This window comes from Kockovaella imperatae, assembly GCF_002102565.1.
Source record: "Kockovaella imperatae strain NRRL Y-17943 chromosome Unknown BD324scaffold_2, whole genome shotgun sequence".
In the NCBI taxonomy this organism is placed as follows: Eukaryota; Fungi; Basidiomycota; class Tremellomycetes; order Tremellales; family Cuniculitremaceae; genus Kockovaella; species Kockovaella imperatae.
In genome coordinates this window covers 474183-499646 of record NW_019028942.1, presented here as the reverse complement: position 1 = coordinate 499646, position 25464 = coordinate 474183, and the positions used below count along the sequence as shown (strand labels likewise).

Here is a 25464-nt window from a genome sequence, read left to right as displayed (position 1 = left end):
TGTACGAGAATAGTCCCCAACTATGCTCGTTCCCGATTGATGATCTACTTGATGAGTGGCGCTTCCGTGCGGCAAAAAAATAAAGCTTAAACTATTTTGGGAGATCCTCTCATCACGTGTCAGGTGTCTCGGCGACCGCTCCGAATCTACGTCGATCTTCAACCCGCTCCACCAGTATGCCCGTAGGGTCAAACGTGACAGCGGCAACAGTCGGCCTACAGGCTATGAGAGGCAGGCACTCGTGAGCAGGCGGCAGACACTGCACAGGAGCAAAGAAGACTGCATCGCTGTTAAGTTAGATCTGAACTGGAGCCGCAAAGAAACGGCCGAGGTTTACCGAGATCTCATCGAGATCAGCTTGAAGACCTGAAACCCTAATGACGCTCAGGATTGAAATGCGATGATCTCTTTAATCATGGCGATGACCATGATAGGTGGAGTGGTGGTGTCCAAAAGATATATAACGAGTCCAACTTGGACTCGAGATTGAACATCCACAACAACATCAACTCAACAACAATAACAAACACAACAACCACAACAGCGACCAATAGCCGACAACTACCAATCAATCAGTCGACCAAAAATAAATTCACAATGTACCCCTCCGTCGTCGCCACACTTGCTCTCGCGGCTTCTGCTCTCCCAGCTCTCGGACTTGTCTCCAATGTCATCGCACCTTCCACCGGAGTCTGCGGACAAAACATCTCAGTCACTCTTCAGGGTCAGGAGTCTTTGACCAACAACCTCGTCTTTGGTGCTGCCTGGGGCGTCAAGCCAGCCTCTCTCAAGAACTGCACTTCTTGCTTGGGATACAAAGCTGGATATCAGGATCTCTCGTGAGTTGTCTCGGCTCTCTTAGGCAGTCCTCGCACTAAACGTCTCTCAGCAAAAACGAAAAGCTTCCTTTCGGAAGAAACGAGACCTTCCAAGTGGAGATTCCCGATCTGCCAAACGGAGAATACTACTTCGTCACCACCATCCCGTACGAGGTCGGAGTAAGTTCACAGCTGTGTCTCTCATAGGCTAGTTCGCAGCTGACGTCGCTCTCAGGAGAGTGGAGGAGTTCAACTCCGAACTTGGAACCAATCCTTCACCATTACTGGCGACTGCATGAACTAAAGCATTACACGACACGCAAACGATCTACAATGAATCCTGTACAGACTCGGACAATATCTCCCATACCACAGTACCGTCGTACCCAGAGCGCCACAACCATGCATACATTGACGTAGATAAACCGCCGTTCTCAATGTATACAGTATCTGTTGAAAGGACCTCTGACTCCAACCTTGAAAGGATCCTACCTCTACCACTGTCGTTGCAGCGTACTTGCTGTAGTCTTCTGTTTTTTCCTTCAACCTTGTTCTTCGCCTCCTCCTCTACACTGCCTCTCTCATTCAGATCGCGTAGCACAACTCCACACTCCATACTCCGACCTCCCTTTCCACTTCAGCGATTCACTACTGACGGCCTGCTCCTGTCACACAAGACTCTCTCTGCCACCCTCGTGCGTCGACTCCAATACTGCGCGATGCTATTTCACTTCAACACTTTCTCCTTGACAGCCTTGACACTTCTGAGTTCCGCGCTTGCACGAATCACTGACCTTCGAGCTCCCTCAGCGGTCACCTCAGGTAGCTCTCTCACGGTCTCCCTTGAATCCGAAGGCTATTTGCAGAATTGGGTCGACCTTGGCGTGAGCACCTAGCTACACCCGTCTATGAGAAATTGACGTAGACCTGCACATAGGTCATTTGGGGTTTGAAAGCGACAAGCCAGCCGTACTGTGAGCTCTGCATAGGCTCTCAGATTGGATACGAGGATCTACAGTCAGTCTATCAGAGGGTTTAAGCATCTGCTGAGGACCGCGCCTAAGTGACAACATGAACCTGCACCACGTCGCCAGCACGCAGTTCGAAGTTTCCATTCCCGCTGTAGCAGATGGGGAATATTACTTCGTTGCTACTGTGCCCTACGTTACTGGAGTGAGTCAGAGACCCCATAGCCTCTCACAAGCTACTGTACTGACGCATCTGCAGGCCAGTGGTGGAGTCGGATTCAGGACTTGGAATCAAACTATGTCAATCATTGCCCCTCCTATCTGAGCACGGCAGATCCACGTTCGATCATCTTGAGCCAGCTTGACTACATTCCTCGTGCTCATCAGGGCAGTCCTGTAGGCCTGTATTCATTGCGGTCAGCGTGATGCATCCCCAAGGTCTAGCAGGACGGACAATCGTGACAAGACTCTGGCTGTGTGGCACCATACTCTCCGGCTACCCCTTTGGTCATGATGGTACCTGAATAGGGAGGGTGCAGCATGCTAACCGAATAGAAGCGACTCGAGTGCACCTTCTCGTGGCCGTGCAGTGAGTATGAGAGCGAGGCAAGATACGTACATGAGACCTGGTGTGGTGGCCACGATTACTGTCGTCAGAGCCATTGTACCCACTCAAACGACCGACCATTTCACATGCTCAAGCTCATACTCTTTGCCCTGGCTGTGGCGCATACCGCCACAATCGCTCTCGCCAAGATCTCTGGGGTCTATGTGCCAATCACTGCAAAGCTCGGACAGAACATCACCGTCAAACTCCACACTATCGGTTCGCCAGTGACCTATGATGACTTTGCGGTAAGCACGAATATCGCGTTCCCCATTTGTTGCTCCTTGAGTTGACCCATGAGCAGGCGATCTTCGGTCTTGCTGGAAGCTCGGCAAGCGTCTGTTCCACTTGTGTAGGAACCAGGATTGGCTATGTCACTCTCCTGCGAGTTTATCCTCATCATCGCGGAACCACGGTCTGACCAGTGTATGTAGTGGAAACCCCAGCGTACCTCCTGTCGGCAACGTCACGTTTGTCGTGCATATACCTGAGACGCTCAGTACCGGTCAATACACATTCGTCACTGCCATCCCGCGACTTGTTGGTGTGAGTGGCAGATCACGAGGGAGGAGGCTCAACGTTGACTTCTTTGAGATCAACGGTATCACTGACATTCAGTATCGGAGACAAGGTATCAAGCTCACCTCTGCCTAGCCGCGTATCTGCAACAGATGTCGCGGTAGTGCCTTGGGTAGGACATTCAGGCTCACTTTCTGATATGTACATAGATGCTGTACAGTAGTCTGCAAGTCGCTTGGTATGACGAGAGCAATGTTCGAATTCTTTCCTTGGATGGTTGTTTGCTGTACACACTGTGCGGGACGCTCAATGCTTGGTGGGCACTTTTGCCGTTGGCCCCCTAGAAGGTAGGCAACGAGCCTGAGCTCGATCAATCGTACCTCCAGTATAACGAAGCTATGCTCATATATCCTGTACGACACTACAGAACTTCAATCAGAACTGGACAAGGAGGCACGCACTAGTGCATTCCTTCAAATTCGCATTGGTTATCGCATGGCGGTGCATATCACCCTCGAACCAAGCTGAGAGCAAGATGCATATGGACCTTGATTATGATCACCAGCTTGTGTACCATCTGAGAGAGGTAGAGTACTGAGATGAGCAATGTCAGGCGAGAGCCATCAGTCTCAGTTACAGGAAGACCACTCCTAGCTTGATAGCTAAGGGGGTCGGAAGCCGTGGGTGATAGATGAGTTCAGATAGGTTATCCCCGGTGTATCATGATATGCTCAATCCTTCTGCTTTTGCGAGAGCCCGGACGGCCAGCTCCATAGCTACTCCTTTCTGATCTTTTTTACGTCCCCTTAGATGCGCCTCACTGCCCTCAACTATGCCGGCGCGGCCGATGTCACTGTAATAAAGCGCTGGATCAGAGTACCAGGATCGTATTCGATCCAAGGATTCTGGCAAGCTCACCCATGCCCGCCGGCGCTCGTGGGATTCTGGCCTGAAAGCAACGTCAGGACGTCTTCTGGTGTTGAAAGCAAGGAGATTCCTCACCAGCTTTGTACCTCGCCAACTGCTATCTCTGAGACCTTGACAACGTGCACGAAACACTTGGCTGCTCGCTGACTTTTACTGCCTTCCGGATCTAGGTTGATCACCAGTAGTGGAGTCTCATCATTCCCCTTGGTCTCCTTCGGGATCCCAGCTGGATATGCGGTCAGTACAGAAGCTATGAGCGTTGGCAACATCTCACCTTCCTCCCATGATTCCCGTATGGCAGCAGCTAATGAGGTTTCACCATGTTCAATGCCTCCTTTCGGCACTGGCAAAGAGTGACCGTGGTCAGTGCGGCAAGCAACATAGCAGACAAGATTCACATACGTATCCACATATCTGTGTGCTTCCTACTGGTGACCATCAACAAACGTTGAGTCTCAGGTGAAAAGACGAGAGCGACGGCAACGGGTCGGGGGCCGGAATGCGTCATGTTGAGTGGTAGGACCTAAAGTGTGAAAGATGCGTCTTGCGCTACGTTAGAGTGCCGAGTGTCATATAAAAAGCATGACCAGGATGACCGAGGTCCCATACAATGACAACCGAGCTCTGAGGGAGAAGATAGATGGTATGAGAAAGGACAGGAATTGTGTCGCCATGGAGCTTCAGGCAACGGAAACTAATAAAATATCGTCTCGGCAGAGACACTTGGACTTCGCGATCCCAGCACTGGTCTCGCCGCTCGAGACTGAGGCAGATACACTTGACCACCGAGACTACCTCCTCACAATGTGTATGCATGCCGAAGGACCTGCATATACATCCATAGCACCTGGTCTTTTGCTGATAGCATGTCTTCATGTTTTGTCTGATCTCTAGTGCACCTTGGTCTCCAAGTCACTCTCCGCCCAGTTGAGGTTGAGCCAACGCCTGAGGGCCATCCCAGTCCCCACATGGGAACGAGCGTGACATGATGCCTCACAAAGACTTGAGGGCTCGCTTGTCGATTCTACTACTGCCACCCGTTGCCGCCAGCGCTTGGTCGGACAAGATTGTGAGATCATAACTTTGCTTACGCGACAGGCGATCCGCCAGTTCGTTCGTTTTGCCTGCTATTAGACGGGGAACGATGGTCATATTGGCTGATAAGGCGAGGTCCTTGATCTGGTCGATTATACCCTGGGTTACCGGGAACATACTCTTTCCACGATAAAGAGCTCTGGCTACATGTGAATTATCGGTATAGCATATGACTCTGCAGTCTGACAACGCTTGACGCCAGGTTTCCAAACTGATCAACTGGGCTTTGGCTTCGCGAGCACTTATGTCCTGGGGATGCGGATCGGCCTGATGCCATGTTGCCTCAGGTTTCGGCGCGCGTCCAAGGTGTCCACCGAGACCTCTCATCGAGGCATCACTCCAGATCTCCATGGTGCGATCGTGTCGTCTGTCTGGTGCCTCTCGACACCAAACCGCGTGAGGAGGCGAGAAGGATATACTCTCCTGGGGGACATAGTGGAATGCTTCGCTAGGCGAGGAGCGAACCAACTTGAGCAACCTTCCAAATCGTTTTCGAAAGTCTCGATGTCCTGCGGCGTCCATGTTGATTCTGAACATTTGATTCGTCTGACAGATCATGCGCCCCAACATGTGTTGTTGGACCATGATGGAAGTGAGGAGAGTGAGGTGAAAATTCGTTGGAAGTGAGAGTGAGTCTGTGACGCCGAAGAAGTAGTAGATGGCCACCGGAAGGCTTGCTGATCCCTTCGAATGTATGAATTGATTGGCTATGCGTTTGTGAGCTGCTGAAAGATGGATGGCCCACTGGGATATGCATGGAGTGTCGACCCGTTTCTCGCCTGAAATCTGATTCCGGTATTTCGGTTACTCAAAGTGTCCGTCAACGGTGAAATCTGGTTCACGATCTCTCTCATTCCTCTCAGTCTCAAACAACAGCGTCGACCAGAGCGTAGAGGCCTGGTCTGGGAATCTCAACTCCAGTCGAAACATCAGATACGACCCAAGCTACAATGTGGTAGCCGTCATCGCTTTCTCAGTCCTCGCGCCAAGGCGGCAAGAGCCTCTCGAGTGACTCGCCACTTTGGACCAGATCCACAGATCGACCGCGCCTTATCATGATTGATCATATCTTGGGTCGACCATCGCCATCTCTGAGGCGAGCTCAGATCCTGTTGGTGCTCTCATTTTGGGTATGGAGGCTGTACAAAGGGGATGGAGCCCCTAGACCTAAACCGACTCCTTCTCACGGCTATCCTCCAGTGCCGTACCCGAGTGTGCGCGTTGGCGCAGCACGAGGGGCGTCGTCCGCAGTAGGGAGGAGAAAGAATGGATGGCTCGTGAGGTTATGGATCGGACTGGTCGGAAGGCGGTTCGTGAGGTGGATAGGGAGAGTAAATGAACGTTTAAGTGCGAAGCTGCCTTGTTCCAGGAATTGCCAGGATCTCACTGACGATTCGTCTTAGAAAACTTCACGCCGTATCAACTGATTCTCGGAACGTTGACCCTGGTTTATGCTCTTCGTCATGTCTCCGACATTTTTGGTCTCGAAGGTAAGCCTCGTCCAGCAGACACACGCTGAACGTTCTCAAAGTGCCTGAGCCGCTGGCTAGTTTGGTACGCCTACCAAAGACCGTCCCTTGCCGTCATCATTCCTGACAACCCTCAGTATACACGCTCATTCTACCGTGCAACATACATCAATACTGCTCTAGATGCCGGATTTGCCTCTGCGATGGCTATGAGGCCAAAATGGGTCAGAGACATCTTCAGCGTCCTCTTTTCGGCATACTACATGATATATGTCTCTGAAGGAGACGAAGTTGTGAGTGCAGACTCCGGAGGCGCTGTAACTGATAACGCTAGCTACGACGTTTCAGAGCCCTATGTACAGTCGAAATGCTGCGCACGACATGGGAGAAGACCAACAACCCATACGTGAGTCATAGGCGATCGATGAGGGCTGAGTGTACCTCAGATCCGCTTAGCAACCTACTTCCAGCGACCATCGTTGCCAATCGTCCGCGATGTGCTTATTTCGCGACCAGCGGTGTCGTCTCGGTCCCATCTTCCGCCTGTTCGAGCCATGCTGTTCTTCAACGGCACCGATGCAGATCTGGCAAAAGCGAAGAATCTCATCATGGATTTCCCAGGAGGTGGATTCATAGCCATGGGCCCAGAGTGTCACGAAGAGAGATTGAGACGCTGGGCCAAGCGAACGGGAAAGCCTGTACTAGGTGTCCGATATGGTAAAGCACCGGAATGTGAGCATACGCATGTCTCCGATGTACTGATGAAGTAGATCCTTTTCCTTGGGCGATTGAGGAGGGTTTAGATGCCTATAGAACGCTGGTAGAGACTCGGGGCAGAGGGCTGGGTATCACTAGCGGCAAATTGAGCATCGTCCTCACTGGCGACTCTGCGTGAGTTGAATTATATAAGGGCGCTTCAGCAAGGACTTATCATGTACAGCGGCGCCAATCTCTGCACTACGATTATGTTGCGAATCCTTGAGCATCCAGCTAAGATCCCTAGACCTGTGTCATTAATTCTTGGATATCCCGCTCTCGATTTCAACTTTACATCATGGATGTCACCTGCCGATATCCGTGTCCTGCGGACTGAACAATCAGAATCTCACATGCCCGCCATCATTCAAGGAAAGGATCATCTTCGACACAAAAGTCCACTCAGTGCCGTGGATGATGTGGGCGACAAACGTCAACGACAGCGATCGTGGGGTCACACCCTGGGCTCCAAGGTCGCCGGACTCGCCATGTCGCCTCTCCAGGAGACGCTGAGCTCTCTGCCAAATGCATCCCAAACTGGGTCAAGCTGGACAAAGGCCTTACCACGGTCAATGTCGACAAAGATCGCAGGTTGGCTCGCTCCCGATCCACCTGTCAGTGAATTGATATCCGAGAACCTGTCGTCCGGCACAGAAGAGTCTGATCCAGATGACGACGGTACTATCACTGTGAGAGGAGTTGATACGAGGCGCGAAGCAGACAAATCGCTGCGAGAGCGTGTCAAGACACCTCACGAAGAGAGGAGGTCTTTCAACTTGAGTCCCCTCAAAACGTCACCGCGTAAAGCGGCGAAAGAGGAAGAGGATGTGGCCAATCGACCGCCTGGACACCCCAGGAAAAAGAAGGCGCCGATAGGAACTCGACTGACCATGACGAGTCGCGTGGGATACTTTCAGGACAAGATCATCTCCCCGAGTATGGTAAGTTGTCGATCGCAGTCCTTTACTGACTGCTAACAGATGCGTGCCATGGCCATTCTCTACATTGGACCGCACCGAAATCCTGACTTTGAGACCGATTACTACATCTCACCAATCCTTGCACCGCCACACCTTCTCGCGCAGTTCCCGCCTGTTTACCTCATATGTGGCGAGCGAGATCCGTTCGTTGATGACACCGTCATCTTTGCGGGCAAAATCCGTGACGCCAAGCGGCATCGAAAGGCTGAGGCGGAATCGAAACAGAACGGCGCACGATTCGGCGAAGGCCTGAGAATGACTACTTCTGCTCGAGACCAGGCTGGCAAGTCAGATCGCATCCTTCGAGAAACGGAGGAGGATTGGGTCGTAGCGAGGATCATTGCTGGTTGGGGTCATGGATTCCTACAGATGGCATCCTTGATGAAAGAAGTCGACTCTATCATGACGGAGATGGCGGATTGGATCGACGAATCCTTCGAGAGGGCAGCCGCGATTGAGAAGGATGAGCAAGATATAGCTGCTGTGGAAAGGACAATTGGCGGGGAGGATCCAGCACTCTTGTCGCCTACGGAGCAGATCCCTCCACCTTCATCCACCCATGTCAAGCCTGTGCGATCCTACAAAGAGTCTGGATCTCGGCAATCCCTCGGTGGTGCAGACCTTGGTGCACCGTTTGCACCAGACATTACGGTGAACGAAGAGGATGGGACGATTACCTTTACCCCTAGATCAGCAAGACGGAAACGACCCCCTCCGTCCCAATATCAACCTGTTGTCCGTCGTCGGAGTAAAGAAAATCTCGGACTCCATCGTTCTGATTCTGCCCCGAGGTTTGATATCGACGAGACAGGCTCCTCAGGTGAGGCTGTACATCTACAGACGCCGACACTGTCTACACGGAATCTGCCTGCTTCAAACTCCGAACCTAGAGGGTCCCGAGCGTTCGCCTTTTTTAATTCGTCTCGGAGTGGAAAACCATCAGGTGTATCCCCTCCTGTTGCCATTGAGTCTAGATCTAGACCCTCGTTGTCTAGTACCAATTCGACATCTCTCTTCGCACGTCGCCCAAGTGCCACTCATGGCTCTGTTCGGACAAATTCGCTCGTAGCTGCTGCCGTTGCAGGCGCAAGAGCCGCGTCACCAGCGCTCGCTGCTGCGGGATTAGTACCTGAGAAAGTCGGAGACGTTAGTGAGGTGGAATTGATGCGGAGAAGGAGGATGGAAGCAGTTTTCGGCCTCGGAGGAGAGACCGATAGTGCTGTAGAGTCGGACGATGAGGACGATGAAGATCAAGCTTGATGATAGTTGTAATCCGTTGTACTGCTCGCATGAAGTTGGCAATGACACCTCGTTGATACCGCTGTCATCTTGTTGCGCTTCGGTCAATGGTCTTCAAGTCTTTGAATCCGGACACAGTGGTGTTATAGGAGACACCTTACATCTGGTCTCCTCTACCAAGTCGACGGATGATTCCTCAACTGGAAGAGGTCGAGGCCGTTGCCCCCTCACCCTGTTTGATTCACCTGCTCTGTCCCGGTCACGGGCATACAGAATTGGATGGGAAGTCGATATATTCCCACCAAAGGCCACACGTCCATAGAGCGTCCAACAATCACCAAATCTGGGCGACCTACAATTACAATACACTGAGATCAGTCCGACCTGCCTGAGTCTCAGAGCATAACTGCATGAATGGCCGTCTTTTATACAACTTGTACGGCATGTGCTTGTCGATTTACGACAGCACTGGTCAATCTGAATCTCTCTACCCTCTCTGTCCTCCCTACGTCTCTCTCATTGAGTCTCTCTCAGTGGCGATGAGAGATAGAATGCTACAGCATGGTCAGGGTCTAATGGGCCAACAAGCCTCACTCACCTCACAATCCAAAAGCATGGCAGTTGCAACCACCTCCCACTGTCCAGCATAGGACAAGCCCAGCTGACACCTTGGTTGGAAATTAATCGGGTCCGCATCCCATTGCTGGGCAACCTCCAAGGACAGACGCAGTTGTTGTCCTTCATGATGCCACAAGGGCTGAAAGGCGGTTGAGGGACCGTCCCGGAGCATGTGTTGAGGCGCTTGCCATCCAATAAGAGATAAGGTGTCGATGGTCGTGTTATCTGAATTGGGGTTGAGGCTCCAGAAGAAGTCCATGTAGTGGGGAGGCTGGAGACCGGGGGTGGTGCCACCGGGTTGAGAGATATGAGCGGGAATATAAAGATATGTGGCCTTTGTTGGCCCTTGATGAGGTCTGGCCGAAGCTGATGTTTAAGCTCTTGGGTCATGGACCCAAATTGTCAGATTTCGTTGGCTGAGAAGGTTATTCTTGACGAAGGTAGGCGAGATGAGGCGAGAGGGGACGAGGGATGTCGATATTTGGCGAGGGTACGCGAATAAAGGTAAGACAAAGGCTGGTGTCAAAGGACCAAAGAGAGGTTGGCTGCAAAACGTAGTCGAGGCATAGTTCGGCGAACTCAAGGCTATCAAAGGCAACTGTGGGCGAGCTAAGGCGAGCTAAGGCGACTGAAGGCAAGGCCGTCGATCAAAACACAAGGAAAAAAAAATGAGTCTGCGCGCTCATCATAGAGTTGCTCATGCCCCTGCGCTTCGAGCCTGATCTTCAAACCTCCCGAGCTTCAATCAGTGCAAGAGCCGTCATCGACATTCATACTCACCACAGCTGGGATCTCTGCCCGACCCACCAGTCCATTTGGCTGGAAAATGATAACGGATACTCTCCTTGCTGACCTATATGATCAGGGTGACTGCATCAGGCTGGCTCCCAGCGAAGAGCTCCGAACCTTGACAGCATGGGTCAGCTTGCGAGTCCCATCAGTATAAGGGACATGGTCCTTTGTGGTCTCATGAGAGGAATGACACGTAGCTTCCCACCTTCAAACTTGTATCCTCTGGACCACGTTTGCCTTGAGTCATTCGCCGAGCTGCTCGGACACCGCGTCTGCAAGACCGCTAAGAGCGGTCCAACCGTGCATGATCCCATCCGTCAATGTGGATCATCCACGTGGTTGGACAAAAGCTCTGCTGCACATCCGGCCTGGCAATAGATAGCCGACGCCGACAGTGCAGACGTTGAAGACCAGCTGCGTCTGGCCATGGTGGTAGAGGGCGGGAAGATTTGCCATGTTGAGCAACGCCAATGTTCATTCATTTGGAATGGCCCAAGCTCTGAGCCGATGGTTGTCGACATTGACATTGTCGACACGGTCCCAAGTCCAGATGATGGTCTTGTTGTCGGGCATTGTCATGATCCGGCATGATCTACACTGGTAGAACAGAGGTTCTCAGAGGCATCAAACAGATTCTCGTGCAATCGAAGAGATTCTCGTGCAATCAAAGAGATTCTTGTACAATCAAAGAGGTTCTCGTGCAATCAAAGAGATTATCGCAGCTAGGAAAGAGAACCTCAATGGAGTGAAAGAAATACTCGAAGGGTCATGCGAAATTCTCAAGGAGTCTTGTCCACCACCTCGTAGAAACAGCAATATATAAACAGGTATTTTGTAGCCCTTTGATCCTTTTTCTCTAAGGATCAAATTAGCTTCAGATACATTCTTCCTCTCGCATACATCTCTTTGTCTCACTCACAGCGGTCTGCTTGATCCTTCCAGACCTTCACAGTTATCCAACCATTACACAGGTTAATATACAACCATTGTCGTGAGTTATAGTGAACCGTCGTCGTCCGTCCGTCTTTGCTGTAACAAGGACGGATCCTGACAGTCGCTCTGATCTGTAGGTAGCTATTGCCGCTTCGATCTGAGCTGGATCTGCTCTCATGATGGACTTTCATATAGACGATGTATATCAATGTCAACAAAGGTATGAGATCAACACGCGTTTAGGGGGGGGGGGGGGGAGGGTGTCCAATAATGGGGGGAGAACCCATATTGGGCTTTTGACCCAGACTGATCAGATGGCGAGTAGCATTATCAATCGCGGAGATATGATCAGCATCAAGACCATGTCTGAGACCGATTGCCTGGGCAGAGTATCAGCCCGTATGGTACCTACCATCACTCGCCCAAGCCAGTAGAGCGAGACCTAGAATTTCGTCCTCTTTGCCAAAGCATACACCCGCTGCTGTCCAGATAGCAGCGTTAGCGATCACCTCACTTCCAATGAGCCCCAAGGCTCTGAGATGTATGGGTACAGAGGCCCAACTCGACTCCCTCAACCTGGACATGGTGCTTGATACGATGTATGATGACCGTCCAAGATGTCGATCCATCGGGATCTTTTGGCGCAGGTCAGACAAGCGAATTCCGCGCCAATTCGATCGCAAAAGTCTTGTTGGCATGGAATCAGTGGCACTCGTGGCGAGTCTTCAGGGCTCGATAGCCTCTCGCATCGACGCATAGCCCTTTGGCGATAACCCAAGACAGGGGCCAGGCAAGTAATGCCATCGCTCATTCTGATGTGAAACGTTGAAGTCCTGTTTGACGTCTCATTCCCTTTTTCGAGAGACTGAAAGGAGTACCGTGCTGGGATTCTATGTGTCGCTCGAACGCCTACTTCATATAGCTGGGACCGGGCATGTCGCATCCAGAAATCACTCTTATCTTTCCTCTTTACACACACCTCTACCTTCGCGAGAATGAGTTTCGAAAACCAGACATACCCTTTCGGATCGTGCAACTGGAGCCACGCACCCAGTTCACAGACACTCAGGCAGAAGGTCACGGAAACGGGTGACGAGTCTCTCACAGCCTGTGAGTACGCCAATGCAAACTCCGGCCAGATATCCACTTTGCCCAGCTTGCCAGACAACGTGCAGCAATCCATGTATCGAGGTCCTACCTTAAGCACGCAGCCCATCATCACACAAGATCAGCACTTCGCTATCAAGGACTCCCCGGTGAAATTCCCACGGGACGAATCAGGATCCTCCGTACACTCGGAACGGATAGATCTTGTTCCATGTATCACCTCAGATCCGTTGTGGACACAACTGTCAGACTTTCAGAACATTCATCGAGGTCTTTACGATCAACCGTCTTCCGGAGGAGACTCTTCTCAGGAAGATGATTTTGCTACACTTGCCTGGTGTGAGTACACCGCTCTGTTACTCAGACAGAATTGACTTTACACCAGCCGGCGAGGGACAATGCCGCTCCTGTAGGTTTCGCAGAGTCAAATGCGTACGGACTGAGGAGAGCCAAACAAAATGCCAAGCGTGCTCTAGAAGGTCAGAAAGTTGCCTGGCACCATATCCAAGCAAGGAAACACGAAAACTGAGATCCTCATGGCTCTCAGCTCGAATTCACTCGGACTATGCATGATGTCTCTACGTTCTCAAACACGTTGAAGACACCCACAAGATTACTGACGTAATCAGAATTTCCCGGTTGAGCGGCTCTGAAGTACAGTTGCATCCTACATTATGAGCGATCACCATGCACAGATAGGAAGACAGCCTGCACGATGCCTCAGTTCTGGAAACCTGGCACAGCGGCTCCAGGGAGCTCTCTGGATCGAGAGACAGAGTCAGAGGGGTCTATTGTTCCTTCTGCATCGGCAGCAATCTCACATTTATCATTAGAAGCTCAACGGCAAAGGCTACCAATTTACAAGCATAGGGAGAAGCTATTGTGGTGTGTGGAGAAGTATAGAACAGTCATCGTTGTCGGTCAGACTGGTTGTGGTAAGAGTACTCGTGAGTCACTGACAAGACCGCAATTGTGTTGGACGCTATTGACCTCCGGTCCGAAGAGATACCACAGTATTTGCATGAAGCCGGCTGGACAAATCAGAATCACGTAGTAGCCTGTACGCAACCACGTCGGGTGGCTGCGACCACTGTCGCGACACGAGTAGCCGAGGAAGTTGGAAGCGTTCTGGGTGATGAGGTGAGCCTTTCTTGTTGCCTCGAGATGTATCCCTTCTGACCTTTTTTTGAATAGGTCGGATACTCGATTCGGTTCGAGGATCTATGGTCACCGGAACGGACGAAGATCAAATACATGACGGATGGGATGCTGTTCCGGGAGACTATGGTGGACCCACTCCTGAGTCGATACAGCGTCATCATGGTCAGTCACCTGGTCTTACACCTCTCCCCATGGCTAAAAGGAGATAGATCGACGAAGCCCACGAGCGAGGCGCTTACACAGACCTCTTGCTAGGACTGGTCAAGAAGTGCGTCAAGCCTTCGTTGGTTCTTCTGACGTGTACAGGATCATGCGTAAGCGACCAGAACTGCGAGTCATCATCTCTTCGGCAACTATTGAGGCGTGTGTGACAAATATGCGATGAGTCCACTGAAACTTTCACAGCGAGGACTTTATGGAATACTTCAACAGCAATGCGGATGGCTCTGACCGTTCAGAGGACGACGCAATTAGTGAGTCGCATCCATCAAGAGCGCTTGGTTCTGACTGACTCCTGTCTCAGTCGTCTCGCTCGAGGGCCGCATGTTTCCCGTGGAGGTCTGTTATCTCAGAGAACCCACTGCAGACTATGTCCATACAGCGATCGACACTATCTTTGACATACACCTCAAAGTGAGCTTCATTCATTCCTCACAATGTATGAAAAAGCTCAACGCGGGACTCAGGAGCCAGCGGGAGATGTCCTTGTCTTCTTGACTGGTCGAGAAGAGATCGACCAAGCTCTGCAGAATATCGCAGATCGGCTACAGACGTGAGTATCAACATACTTTGAAGCGTCGACTCTTGACGGCTTCTCTAGACTGCCAAAAGCTGCGCCAAAGATGCTGGCCCTCCCTTTATACGCTACATTACCTGTCGAGGAGCAAGAGATTATTTTTGAGGCTCCGCCAAGAGATACGCGAAAGGTGATCCTTGCTACCAACATTGCCGAGGCATCTGTGACAATCGATGGAATTAAGTATGTGGTGGATTCGGGCTTCGTCAAGGTGCGTTCATGCTATCTGCCCTGTCCATCAGAACATGCTGACTCCCTCAGATCAAAACTTTCAATCCCCGAAATTCGATGGACGTACTCACCGTGACGCCATGTTCATTGGCCTCTGCGAATCAACGCGCCGGTCGAGCGGGTCGTACTTCCGCCGGCAAATGCTTCCGTCTGTACCCTCCTTCAATGCTACCGACTCGTAATTCTGGCAGTCAAATGCCTATCACGACGCCGCCAGAGCTCACTCGCTCCGACATATCCCTTTATATTCTTCAATTAAAGGCTCTTGGGATCGATAACCTCGCCAAGTTTGACTTTATGAGTCCTCCACCGAGTGACATGATGATCAGAGCGCTGGAATTCCTCTATTCACTCAACGCTATTGATGACGAGGGAAGACTCACCCGACCGATGGGCGCGAGAATGGCGGAAGTGCCTGTTGATCCCATGATGGCTGCGATCGTAAGTCCGGAAGAAGATGCTCTAATTGACAACGCTTACAGCTGCTCAACTCGCACGAGATGAAGTGCAGCGAGGAGATGTTGACTATCGCTGCCATGACGCAAGTGCAGGTGCCTCATATAGCTTTACACCTTTTAAAGATTTCTGACTCGAACCAGAACGTATTTGTGATTCCCGAAGGGGGCATGAAAGCGACAATGGCTGAATTGGAACGACGGAAGTTTACCGCTGAGGAAGGCGTAAGTCAGATTTCCATCTTTTCGACAACAGGCTTTGACACGCTCCTAGGATCATCTGACACTTTTAAACGTCTACAACGCTTTCGTCCGCCTCGGTATGAGAGACAAGCAATGGTGTGGTAACCATCGAATCAACCACAAGGCTCTCTCGCGAGCAGTATCGATTCGCAAGCAGCTCAAAAAGTACCTCGAGAGGTTTGGTATCAAGAGCTCGAGCTGCGAAGGAGACGCGAAGAAACTGAGGCGTTGCCTCGTCACGGGGTACTTTAAGGTCCGCCAAACGACCCAGATCTCCGGCAGGAGGCTGATCCTATTTAGAACGCTGCCAGGATGATGCCCGACGGAACATACAGATCGGCGAGAGAAGGCGCTACACTACACGTTCACCCATCTTCCGTCATGTTCACTCGTCAGCCATCGACCGGATGGGTCATTTTCCACGAAGTGATCGAGACCTCTAAGAGCTTCATGCGGGATCTGACGGTGATCGAGGAAGAATGGTTGGTCGATTTAGCGTGAGTTGATGGTATCTTCATCTGTATGTTTGATGCTGATAGCTCAGTCCGCACTACTACAAGTTCAAGGGAGGGGGAATCAAGAAGCATTGAGGTCATCACATTGTCATCTTCATTGTTGTATTGCATGTACGACTCATCCAGGTTGGCGACGCGGAGACTCGATTCATTTTCGAAATTCGAGAGAAATGGATGCTCTTCGTCATTTGACGACTTTGAGCCCCGAGAGGCTCGATTGACAGCCGCAGCCGTGCAGAAGCGAGTACACGATTGTGATCTTCAGCTTGTAGCTCCAGTCTCCTTTAGCAGGTTCGATGTCCGCTGCCATGATGCAGTCAGACTCCACTGCCGAGTCCTCTAGAAGTGGTCGACGACGATCCTGTTTTCGGCCCTGTATCGATTTGCATGGAGGGGTGGTCAAGCAGATTGTAGGAGGTACATTGGACCTGACTGAAGATGGGAAAGGGGAAGGACCCAAAGAAAACTTTGTAGCCAAGTGAGTCGCGCTTAGACTTTGAACACGACGCAAGACTCATGAGCTTTAGGCATCCGCCGTCATACTATGCGGATCTGTATCGCGCTCACGACCTTCGCGGAGGTCATATCATAAAGCTTGGACCTGGGAATGATGAAGCTGCTCGAGAAGCGCTGAAAGCTTGGCCTGACGGAATGCAAGTTGGAGGAGGAATGAATGAGGAGAACGCGGAAGACTGGTTGAATGCAGGTGCCGAGAAGGTGAGCGAGCTGAGACGAGGAATCCGAGTTGCTATTCAGAGCCCGCTCTAGCTATTCACCTTCCATTCGGGGTCTGGGGAGGCACGAACACTGATCAGATACTGACTTGGGATGTGTTCGTAGGTCATCGTCACTAGCTGGTTGTTTCCCAATGCTACTTGCGATATGGACAGGCTGAGGCGATTATCCAAGAAGATTGGCAAGGATCGCTTAGTGGTTGACATTTCGTAAGTTTTTCGGTTGAGCCGTGAGAGCTTGAGCTTCAGTCCAGAGCGTATCTGATCGAGCGTTCAGGTGCCGCCGACGGGATAAGGAATGGATTGTCGCGATGAACGGATGGAAGACTTTGACAGATATGAAAGTGAACCGGGGTGGGCTTTCAAGTCTCGGAGCTCAAGGTCATGTCATGCTGATCATCAAGGCAGAAAACATACAGCAGATTGAAGAGTACTGTTCAGAGTTATTGATACATGCTGCGGACGTGGAAGGACTTTGCCAAGGGATAGATGAGGAGCTTGTACAGCGTGAGAGACACCGCGAAACCGAGTACTTGGCAGAAGGCTGACCTCGTTCTAGGACTTGGAGAATGGGTCAGTATACCCTGCACCTACGCCGGAGGGGCAAAGGGTAAGTCCCGAGGACGCTTGAGCATGCCACCTTCTCTTCTGATGGATCCTCCAGACCTTTCGGATCTTGCTTTGGTCGATAAACTTTCCAATGGCAAAGTCGATCTAACGTTTGGCTCGTATGTCGATTGCCTCACCGGTCGCGCTTACAGAATCCTCTAGATCCCTTGACATCTTCGGAGGCGCAGGTGTTAAATTTGATGAATTGGTCAAAGCGGATGAGGCTGCTAGAGCCTTCTCTAAGCATGACTGATAGACAGATCTCAGATGCACAAGTTGTTTTGACATGCAAGATGACCATGCGTTTCTCTTGAAGAATATGATATGCGAAAAAAATGATCGTAAACCTCACATTCTCGAAGCCGCCTTTCTCTTTTTCCCCACTACCACGCTTTCATGAGCTTCAGCTTCCGCATCGCTCGCTGCTGAAGCACCATTGACAGCGTTTTCTTGGGAGACTCTGGTCGACAACTTTCGACTAACTTTTCGAGCTTGTTTTGACAACGTGCTCAAGCCATCGGTCTGTGCATCCTCGGTCATCGAATGATCCTCAACGTGGCCGTTCGCCTTGGCTTTCGAAGGTGTCCCAGGCCCGTGCCCATTTGGAAGTTTCGACGACGCAGGCTGAGCAGGGATCGATGTCGGCACTGAAGACGGATGAGCTGAGAGTATGTCACTGACATATCAACTCACAGCTAAGGATCTCTGTAAATAGATTTTGGATCTCCTTCACCTCTTGGTCCGTCACTTTCCTAGACTTGACTTCTGGGGCGTTCGACACCATAAATGTTTCCGAGGCCTCGATAGGAGTACCGGTGCTATAAGTGATGCCGGGCTGAGTGTCGACAGTGATGACCTTGGTCGGTTTATCCGATGAGCCTAAAAGCTGATCGATGAAAGAATCGAAAAGCAGACTGGGTGGAGGAAGGGTGTGACTAGGTCCATCGAATACTTCGCTCGGACGGCCAGGAGGTCTCGCCACAACTTCGCTCGATGCTGCCTCTGTAGCTGCCGCAGTGTCGTCCAGGTTCACGAAAGCCTCTTTGCCAAACATTTCCTGCCATATGGACGTATCTCTCTCCTCCTTCTTATTGACTCTGGCATGGCGTCCTCGACTCCAAGAGACATCGTCTCCAAAGCGCAAGACCTCACCAGTCAAGGTCGTACCCAGGAATTCGAGCTGGTCTGATCCTTGTGTACCAGGCAGGGCGATCAGACGAGCGAGTTTGGCACGAACAACAACTTGGCGGATAGGATTGGAGGCGGTCGCATTATAGATGGAGAGTGTCGTGCGCCAAAGTTCATGATCCGATGGCGCAGCGATGACGAACGTGTCCTGCAAAGGCATGCCAACGAGTCTAGACACTTTGGTGTCGGACGTGTATGCAGCTACTATAGGTCAAATACGTTCGCCAAACATTATGATCGTAGACGTACCTTGACAGGATAGCAGATCCCAAACTGATAAGCCCGATCGAAACCCAGCAGTCGCCAGATATCGCCCGTCAGATGTGATGAAAGACATCTGACGCGTCTCGAGGGGCCCACTCAAGGTTTTGAGCAAGACATCGGTTTGCGCGTCCCATAGCGAGAGAACTGATCCGTGTGCCAGAGCAACTATCGTTGCATCTGGAGAGAAGCAAGCGGCGTAAATAGGCATGTCACGGTAGGAGAACGTATTGCGCAAGGTCCAAAACTCTGCACATTGTCAGCTCGTCCAGCGGCAAAACGGTGCAAGGTGGAAATTGTGATGGGAAGGATGCCCTCAGAAGAAATAGAAGAAGAGTATGAATCAACAGGAGTTCAGATTGTTGAGCTTGAAATAATTGATCATCATAGGGCGGAAAGAGGTAGTGACTGGATTTCAAGAAATCTAATGACTCACTCTCAACAATCGAAAGCTTCTTGCCGGCTTTGCCTGTGAGAATGATCAGCGACCCATTGCGGCGGGTGAACGTTTTGATGGAAAAGATGACGATCAGGATTGCAGAATGTGATTCCACATGGTGTGTCGGTGAACCAGTGAAGACTGGGTAATGTATGTTTTGTTCATCCGTGGGGTAGGAAGCAAGGGGTGTGAAATGCGAACACAGGCTCGGTCGACTCACTCTCACTACTCCGTTTGGCCTGCCTGACTATCCAGATTTTGGCTGTACCGCTCGTTGAACAAGTCAAAAGAAGCGGGTCGGCAGTGAGATCCGAAGATCGTGCGGGTGCAAATGTGAGCGAGACGATGTCGTCCAAATCATGCGGTTGTGGATATTGTGTGTTGACGGCATACCTGAGATTCGTCAGCTCGTATTTCAAGGAGGATCATGATAGCTCACCTATCTCCGAGCCATTTCCAAAATTTGAGCGTCCGGACAGATCCTCCGCCTTGCTGCTCATCGCCTTTCCTCCCTTCGATCGTGGCCATCCATCTGTCGCCTTGCGTCTTGTCCATGGCATCATTGAAAGCTACATAATCGACGGCGATAGGCTCCAGCTCCTTTTCATCCCGCTTCGAGACACGGTTGGAGGGAGACACTTCAAGATTGAATTGAACTGTCGATGAGATTGGATCGACAAACTGCAGGGTGGAGGGATGGGATGAGGGCAGAACGACTGATTTGGATGGTGGATGCAGAGCCAATGGATATGGTGCACTGGCGTTCTTCGGTCGAAGCGGATCCAGGCGAACGCCTTGACCGACATTTGAAACTTGACCAGAAGACGCTCCGATCCGAATCATGGTCCCGTCGGCCATGCCTGCCCACCATTCCTCATCAGTACCGGTACTGGCGTCTTTCACCGCTAGGGATATGATGGCTCGTCCGCCTAATCTCGGGATGTACTCGCGTTTTCCACTTGCCAGATGCCACTGAACGAGAACACTCTCCTGACCAGCAGACAAGAGCTGAGCGCCAGACGGGCTGAAAGCCAATGCTCCGACGGCGTGCGCATGCCAATGCAGTGAGGTCGTTGGCAATCTTTTTTCTTGTTCAGGGCTTGGATCCGCGCCATCGCGGATGGCCTCCAGCTGTCTGAACGCCGTAGATAGACCGTGCCATAATCGTATCATGCCCTTGACGTCCCCCGTAGCAAACCATTCTTCGTCGTCTGAATCATTCAACGAGGAAGCAGGCGCAAACAAACCACAGGTGAAGACTTGATCAGAAACGAATTTTACACATTTCGGTGACCACGCTGGATCAATGGTCGAGGATGGCAAGCGATAGGTGTAAGCTTTGTTGCCTGCCAATGCCACGAGGTACGAGTTACTGGGAGAGATGAATAGGGCCGAGGGCGGTACAGAGAGTTTCCCGACATGTCGTATTGGTTCTGCCGAATCGACTTTCTTTGACTGCGGAAGATTCAGTCTGACAACACGATGACGAAGGTGAGAACCTGTGACGGATAAGCAACGACACAGCGGAGCGCCAGGAACGCTTACCATCAGGCTTGGGGGATTTACCCTCTTTTCGAATGGCGGCCGTGGCGAAGATGAACCACTTTCCGTCGACCTGTCCTGTGCAGAGATGATTCAAGTGACCTCCAAGAGCGACTTCAATCGTATGAATCAATCTTCCCTCCATCCAGTCCCAGATTTTGACATTGCCATCGAGAGCACAAGTGATCAACTGAAATGGATTGGTCGGGTGCAGTTGAATGCCAGTGATTCGATTCCTATGTCCTTCGCGATGAGTGGAACACAATGTTGACAGCCGTTTGAACGTCGGACCGGTGGATGAATGGATATGTATGGAAGTGTGGGAGACTGTGAAGTAAAACCTGGAGACAGGGTCAGACTTGATCGATCTCATACAGGAACACCCATCACTCACTTTCGATCTCGGGACCAGATGGGAGGTATAGAGGACGCTTGATCTTGAGCGAGCGGGACATAATCCCATACTTCCTCATCTTTCCTCTTTCCTTTATCTCTCTCTTCCCTTCGCCTTTCTTTCTTGGCCAGCTTCTTCTCCTTCTTCTCTCGCTTTTTGACTTTATCAACCTTTGCCTGGTCTTTGCCAGTCTTATCGACGAGTGTAGCGGCAGCCGGTTCCCCAGCGGGAAGTGTACCCTTGGACCGCTTCTTTTTACGAGATGATGAGGTCTTCTCGACAGCTTGAGGTGTCCTGGAAGAGCTCGCTTGGACCAGTGGATCAAGGTCCATAGCCAGAGTCGGGGTAAAGCCGGACCCCTCTTTGACGGCGCTGTGAGGCTTACTACGGGTCTTCTTTCGCTTTTCTCGAGGTGTCGATGGCCCGGACACCATACTTTCGGCCTCCATCCCGCCAAACTAGCCTCAAGATGAGCCTTGACGCTTCGCTCACAACAACCTCGACTGCGAATCTACGAAAGTGTGCACAAGAGGAACATTTTTCATGGACCAGTGAAATTCAAAATTTAATCGGGAGGCGCGATTAAAGTATTGGGGAGGGGGTCAGTATCTGCAAAGTTTCGACTTGAGCTTCCAGTATCATTGGACATCGGCTGGGTTGGAAGCTATCACCATGACGCTAGATTTCACTCTCCCTCCCATCCACGACAACGAAGACGGGTCATGGGGACCAAGCTCCAGCACTCTCCCGGCTCAATTCAAGGAGTAAGTAGACTCCATCACTGGGCCTCGAGCTCAACGCCCTTTCTTAGCATTCCCTATGCACCATACTCTAAAGCAGACAAGATCACTCGAATTGCCGACTGGCACGATGCTGCAGAGGCCAACACTCGAGGTGGCAGAGCTGGATACACCTCTCAACGACGGACGCGTGAGGCATACGGAGCTTCAGAGTCGAATGCCTTTGGATACGTGCATGAAGAAGACGAAAAGAGCTTTTCATTGGTTGACAGTGGACAGAGGAGACAAACCAAGGCGAGATTGCCATTCGGTGCTGGAAGGGGAAGAGGATTTGGACAGAATAGGGGTGGTGCGAGAGGCGGTGCGCGAGGTGGTGCCGGTGCCAGAAATTACAGGACTGGTGGACGTGGAGGATACAATGATTGGAACAAGGTGTGCCTAATGGATTGATTCGGAAGAAACGAATGATTAACGATTATCTCAGCCTCAGCGCAATCGAGACTCGTCCGTGACTATATCGCCTGACTGGGCGCTGCTTGAGGAAATCGAATTTTCTCGCCTGTCCAAGCTCAATCTAGGGGTGGATCAACCCGAGGATCTGTGAGCACCTAATTTCCGCCAGGTTTTGTAAAGGGTTTCGCTAACCCATATTGTGCCCAGTGAATCCCACGGAATGATTCAGAACTTTGACAAGAACTTTGACCGCATCAACACGCGAAACGAAAAACCATTGGAGATTCTGGACAGGGTCCGATACAATGCTTCGACCTCGGACGACCCTATCATCTCTCAGTTGGCCTCGAAAAAGGCCGCTCATGTCTTCGCGACGGATTCTATCCTCTCTGTCCTCATGTGCGCACCTCGATCCGTCAATTCATGGGACTTGATCCTCGAACGACGAGGAGACCAACTCTTCATGGACAAGAGGGAAGGTGGACCTTTCGATTTCGTCAGTGTCAACGAGAACGCCGCGGACCCCCCTGTGGATTCTGACGATCCAAACAACATCAACTCGCCAGCTTCTCTCTCGCTCGAAGCGACGTACATCAACCACAACTTTGCATCTCAAGTCATTCTTCCTAAATCAAAAACCTATGAACCTTCGCCCAACCCTTTCTACTCGGCCGAACAAGAGCAAGACGAACCTGCGTCTTGCCTGTACAGATACAGAAAATACGACCTCTCCGTCAATGAGGATGAAGTCATGGATATTATCGTTAGGACCGAAGTGGATGCTTATCTCGGCAAGAAGGACTCGCTCGTCACTGTCAAGGCTTTGAATGAGTATGATCCGCGAGTTCAAGGAGGATCGGGCAAACCTCTTGACTGGCGAAAGAATCTGGACACACAGAAGGGCGCCATTGTCGCCGGAGAAATGAAGAACAACAGCGTCAAGCTGGCTAGGTGGGCAGTGCAAAGTGTCTTGGCGGGCGCCGAGTTGATGAAGATGGGGTAAGTCGAGCAATCCCCTCTATTTTGCCGGAGTGACTGATTCCTGTGCTCAGATACATTTCTCGAGCCAATCCTCGTGATGCTGCCCGACATGTCATTGTCGGCGTTCAGTCTTACAAACCCATTGATTTTGCCAGACAGATGAATGTCTCGCTGAACAACGGATGGGGTATCGTGCGGACCATTGCCGATCTTGTCTTGAAGCAGCCCGAGGGCAAATACGTGCTTGTCAAGGATCCGAACAACGTGAGTACAGCTCTTGCATATTCGCTTGGACAGCGCTCACAATCCGCAGCCAATCGTCCGACTTTACCGTGTGCCGGAGGATGCTTTCGATGTTGGCGCGATCGAAGAGGAGCAGATCGAGGAAGAGCCCGAGCACGAGTAGATCAAGCATCGAAGGCATGCATTCTGTGTGTTGAGTGACTCTGAACTTGACCGACCTTGTTGCCTCACCGCCCAGATCTAATCACGGTCTATACGATGCATCTTGTCATGATCAAGCTGCTACTTTTTTGAATGTTGGTATCGTGTATGTTCAATCACCTCCGAATATTTCTGTCAATCCTCAATCTCGTGTTGCGCGTCTGACCGCGCCACAAATTTAGAATCTTCTAGTTGATCTTGAGCAACTCGACTGGGATTGGCCGAGGTCAGCTTGGGAATGGAAATTGATTCTCGAGCCAGCCAGCCAGCAAGCCCTAAGGCATGCACTCACCCTCGAACTTGAGCGTGGCGTTGGCCGGGATGACGGGAGGGAATCCTCGAGCTCCTGTAAACCAAAAAATAAGCTTGACGCCGAAAAATATGAGCAGATCTACCCGTAGCTCACCGTACGCGTAGTCGGGCGTGCAGATAAGGTTGGCCTTCTGTCCAAGGGAGAGCTGAGGGACACCCTCATCCCAGCCTTTGATGACTCGGCCTGACGGAGTGTGTCAGAAACGAGATCTCTGTGTTGAAAGCTGGTTGCAACTTACCGACTCCGATGGGAGTGACGAAGGGACTTCCACGGTCTCGGGACGAGTCGAATTTGGATCCGTCCTGGAGAGTTCCAACGTCTGTGAGATGTAAATTCCCACGATTAAGCAGAGTACGGATGCGCAGCGTGTGTCGGGTACAGATCATAGTCGCAAAGCGACCCAAGATGATCAAAAAATAAGGCCAAAAAGATTGCAGCACCCGACAGAGGAGTCGAGTAAAGTTGTGGTATTCCGAGGCGTGACAGTGAATGAGTAGAGAAGAGAAGAGAAGCAAGTCAATCGTCAGCCAAGACTCAGAACCCAGTCGAGCCATCAAGATACTGACAGTGCATGTGAACGGTGTCTCTGAGACGGGTACCGTCAGCTTTCGTCCTCCTACGTTGGACCACAGTCTACTCACCCCTGCTTAGGGAAGTTCTTGCCGTCTCCGGGCGAGATGGTCTGTCATAGACCAGCATCAGTATTTTCATTCCTTCTGACCCTTTGGTGTTGTCACAGGTAGGAGGGAACAAACGTGTAACACTGTTCCCTCTGCTTTGACTTCCCCTTCACCACTGAACCAAACTTACTTCAACGGTGACTCCCATTCTGGCTGATGATACGCTGAAAGATCTACGAGCAACGAGTGGTGTGGCTTTCAATGATTGTACTAGACGGGTCTTGTACATGTAGTTGTTGAGACGAAGATATATAGAGTGTATAACCAGCAGTGGGAGCAGCAGTAGAAAGTAGGGAGAAAGATCAGAAGAAGCAAAAAGGGTCAACGTTGGGGATAAGGGGGGGGGGGGGATATAGGGCGGAATTAGACAAATTGCCACGTGGAGCTCATCCGCCATGTGGCTCTCCCCTTTGCATGGCGTCATCCTGGATCATAGTGCGGTGTCGCGGCTTGCCTC

The 25464-nt window shown here is 51.3% G+C and overlaps 12 protein-coding genes across 12 annotated transcripts; 7 read left to right on the top strand and 5 right to left on the bottom strand.

Annotated features, from left to right (window-relative positions):
* Positions 1–122: 122 nt before the first annotated feature.
* On the top strand, positions 123–1274 carry BD324DRAFT_678850 (hypothetical protein). Its single transcript, XM_022019016.1, has 3 exons — positions 123–839; positions 890–998; positions 1054–1274. Exons 1-3 carry the CDS (start codon positions 598–600, stop codon positions 1120–1122), a joined length of 420 nt encoding a protein of 139 aa, XP_021873533.1. The 5' UTR covers positions 123–597; the 3' UTR covers positions 1123–1274.
* Positions 1275–1889: 615 nt separating this feature from the next.
* BD324DRAFT_648377 (hypothetical protein) lies at positions 1890–2111 on the top strand (the record flags this gene model as incomplete). The annotated part of the gene is made up of 2 exons (XM_022017829.1): positions 1890–1991; positions 2046–2111. The coding sequence occupies 2 exons, from the start codon at positions 1890–1892 to the stop codon at positions 2109–2111; spliced, it is 168 nt and encodes a 55-aa protein (XP_021873532.1).
* Positions 2112–2479: 368 nt separating this feature from the next.
* Positions 2480–2814, top strand: BD324DRAFT_648376 (hypothetical protein; the record flags this gene model as incomplete). Its single annotated transcript, XM_022017828.1, has 2 exons — positions 2480–2641; positions 2698–2814. The coding sequence occupies 2 exons, from the start codon at positions 2480–2482 to the stop codon at positions 2812–2814; spliced, it is 279 nt and encodes a 92-aa protein (XP_021873531.1).
* Positions 2815–3506: 692 nt separating this feature from the next.
* On the bottom strand, positions 3507–4589 carry BD324DRAFT_231866 (NUDIX hydrolase domain-like protein). Its single transcript, XM_022012235.1, has 4 exons — positions 4242–4589; positions 4114–4182; positions 3915–4065; positions 3507–3861 (listed from the first exon to the last, which is right to left on the bottom strand). Exons 1-4 carry the CDS (start codon positions 4345–4347, stop codon positions 3633–3635), a joined length of 555 nt encoding a protein of 184 aa, XP_021873530.1. The 5' UTR covers positions 4348–4589; the 3' UTR covers positions 3507–3632.
* Positions 4514–5687, bottom strand: BD324DRAFT_614835 (hypothetical protein). The gene has a single exon (XM_022014650.1). The coding sequence runs from the start codon at positions 5517–5519 to the stop codon at positions 4833–4835; it is 687 nt and encodes a 228-aa protein (XP_021873529.1). The 5' UTR covers positions 5520–5687; the 3' UTR covers positions 4514–4832.
* Positions 5685–9448, top strand: BD324DRAFT_614833 (Alpha/Beta hydrolase protein). The gene is made up of 9 exons (XM_022014649.1): positions 5685–6281; positions 6338–6424; positions 6466–6488; positions 6541–6696; positions 6738–6809; positions 6850–7135; positions 7174–7294; positions 7344–8100; positions 8140–9448. The coding sequence occupies exons 1-9, from the start codon at positions 5990–5992 to the stop codon at positions 9397–9399; spliced, it is 3054 nt and encodes a 1017-aa protein (XP_021873528.1). The 5' UTR covers positions 5685–5989; the 3' UTR covers positions 9400–9448.
* A 2627-nt stretch (positions 9449–12075) lies between these two features.
* On the bottom strand, positions 12076–12305 carry BD324DRAFT_648372 (hypothetical protein; the record flags this gene model as incomplete). The annotated part of the gene is made up of 2 exons (XM_022017827.1): positions 12076–12101; positions 12134–12305. 2 exons carry the CDS (start codon positions 12303–12305, stop codon positions 12076–12078), a joined length of 198 nt encoding a protein of 65 aa, XP_021873527.1.
* Positions 12306–13404: 1099 nt separating this feature from the next.
* On the top strand, positions 13405–16407 carry BD324DRAFT_614806 (P-loop containing nucleoside triphosphate hydrolase protein). The gene is made up of 15 exons (XM_022014648.1): positions 13405–13775; positions 13832–13968; positions 14023–14151; positions 14199–14257; positions 14296–14352; positions 14395–14462; positions 14513–14622; positions 14676–14761; positions 14810–14996; positions 15047–15457; positions 15499–15567; positions 15616–15696; positions 15746–15967; positions 16015–16211; positions 16259–16407. The coding sequence occupies exons 1-15, from the start codon at positions 13544–13546 to the stop codon at positions 16302–16304; spliced, it is 2091 nt and encodes a 696-aa protein (XP_021873526.1). The 5' UTR covers positions 13405–13543; the 3' UTR covers positions 16305–16407.
* Positions 16406–17847, top strand: BD324DRAFT_614801 (histidine biosynthesis enzyme 1--5-imidazole-4-carboxamide isomerase). Its single transcript, XM_022014647.1, has 6 exons — positions 16406–16707; positions 16757–16946; positions 17070–17173; positions 17241–17317; positions 17372–17470; positions 17523–17847. The coding sequence occupies exons 1-6, from the start codon at positions 16526–16528 to the stop codon at positions 17732–17734; spliced, it is 864 nt and encodes a 287-aa protein (XP_021873525.1). The 5' UTR covers positions 16406–16525; the 3' UTR covers positions 17735–17847.
* BD324DRAFT_614797 (WD40-repeat-containing domain protein) lies at positions 17848–21913 on the bottom strand. The gene is made up of 8 exons (XM_022014646.1): positions 21397–21913; positions 21006–21343; positions 19900–20959; positions 19681–19853; positions 19458–19490; positions 19010–19270; positions 18266–18961; positions 17848–18219 (listed from the first exon to the last, which is right to left on the bottom strand). Exons 1-8 carry the CDS (start codon positions 21843–21845, stop codon positions 17921–17923), a joined length of 3309 nt encoding a protein of 1102 aa, XP_021873524.1. The 5' UTR covers positions 21846–21913; the 3' UTR covers positions 17848–17920.
* Positions 21914–21966: 53 nt separating this feature from the next.
* BD324DRAFT_614796 (putative eukaryotic translation initiation factor 3 subunit 7) lies at positions 21967–24014 on the top strand. The gene is made up of 6 exons (XM_022014645.1): positions 21967–22160; positions 22208–22568; positions 22621–22736; positions 22797–23588; positions 23642–23834; positions 23884–24014. The coding sequence occupies exons 1-6, from the start codon at positions 22069–22071 to the stop codon at positions 23974–23976; spliced, it is 1647 nt and encodes a 548-aa protein (XP_021873523.1). The 5' UTR covers positions 21967–22068; the 3' UTR covers positions 23977–24014.
* BD324DRAFT_614793 (FK506-binding protein 1) lies at positions 24015–25352 on the bottom strand. The gene is made up of 7 exons (XM_022014644.1): positions 25138–25352; positions 24969–25009; positions 24894–24913; positions 24566–24646; positions 24421–24510; positions 24307–24360; positions 24015–24225 (listed from the first exon to the last, which is right to left on the bottom strand). The coding sequence occupies exons 1-7, from the start codon at positions 25234–25236 to the stop codon at positions 24203–24205; spliced, it is 408 nt and encodes a 135-aa protein (XP_021873522.1). The 5' UTR covers positions 25237–25352; the 3' UTR covers positions 24015–24202.
* Between the last annotated feature and the right edge of the window lie 112 nt (positions 25353–25464).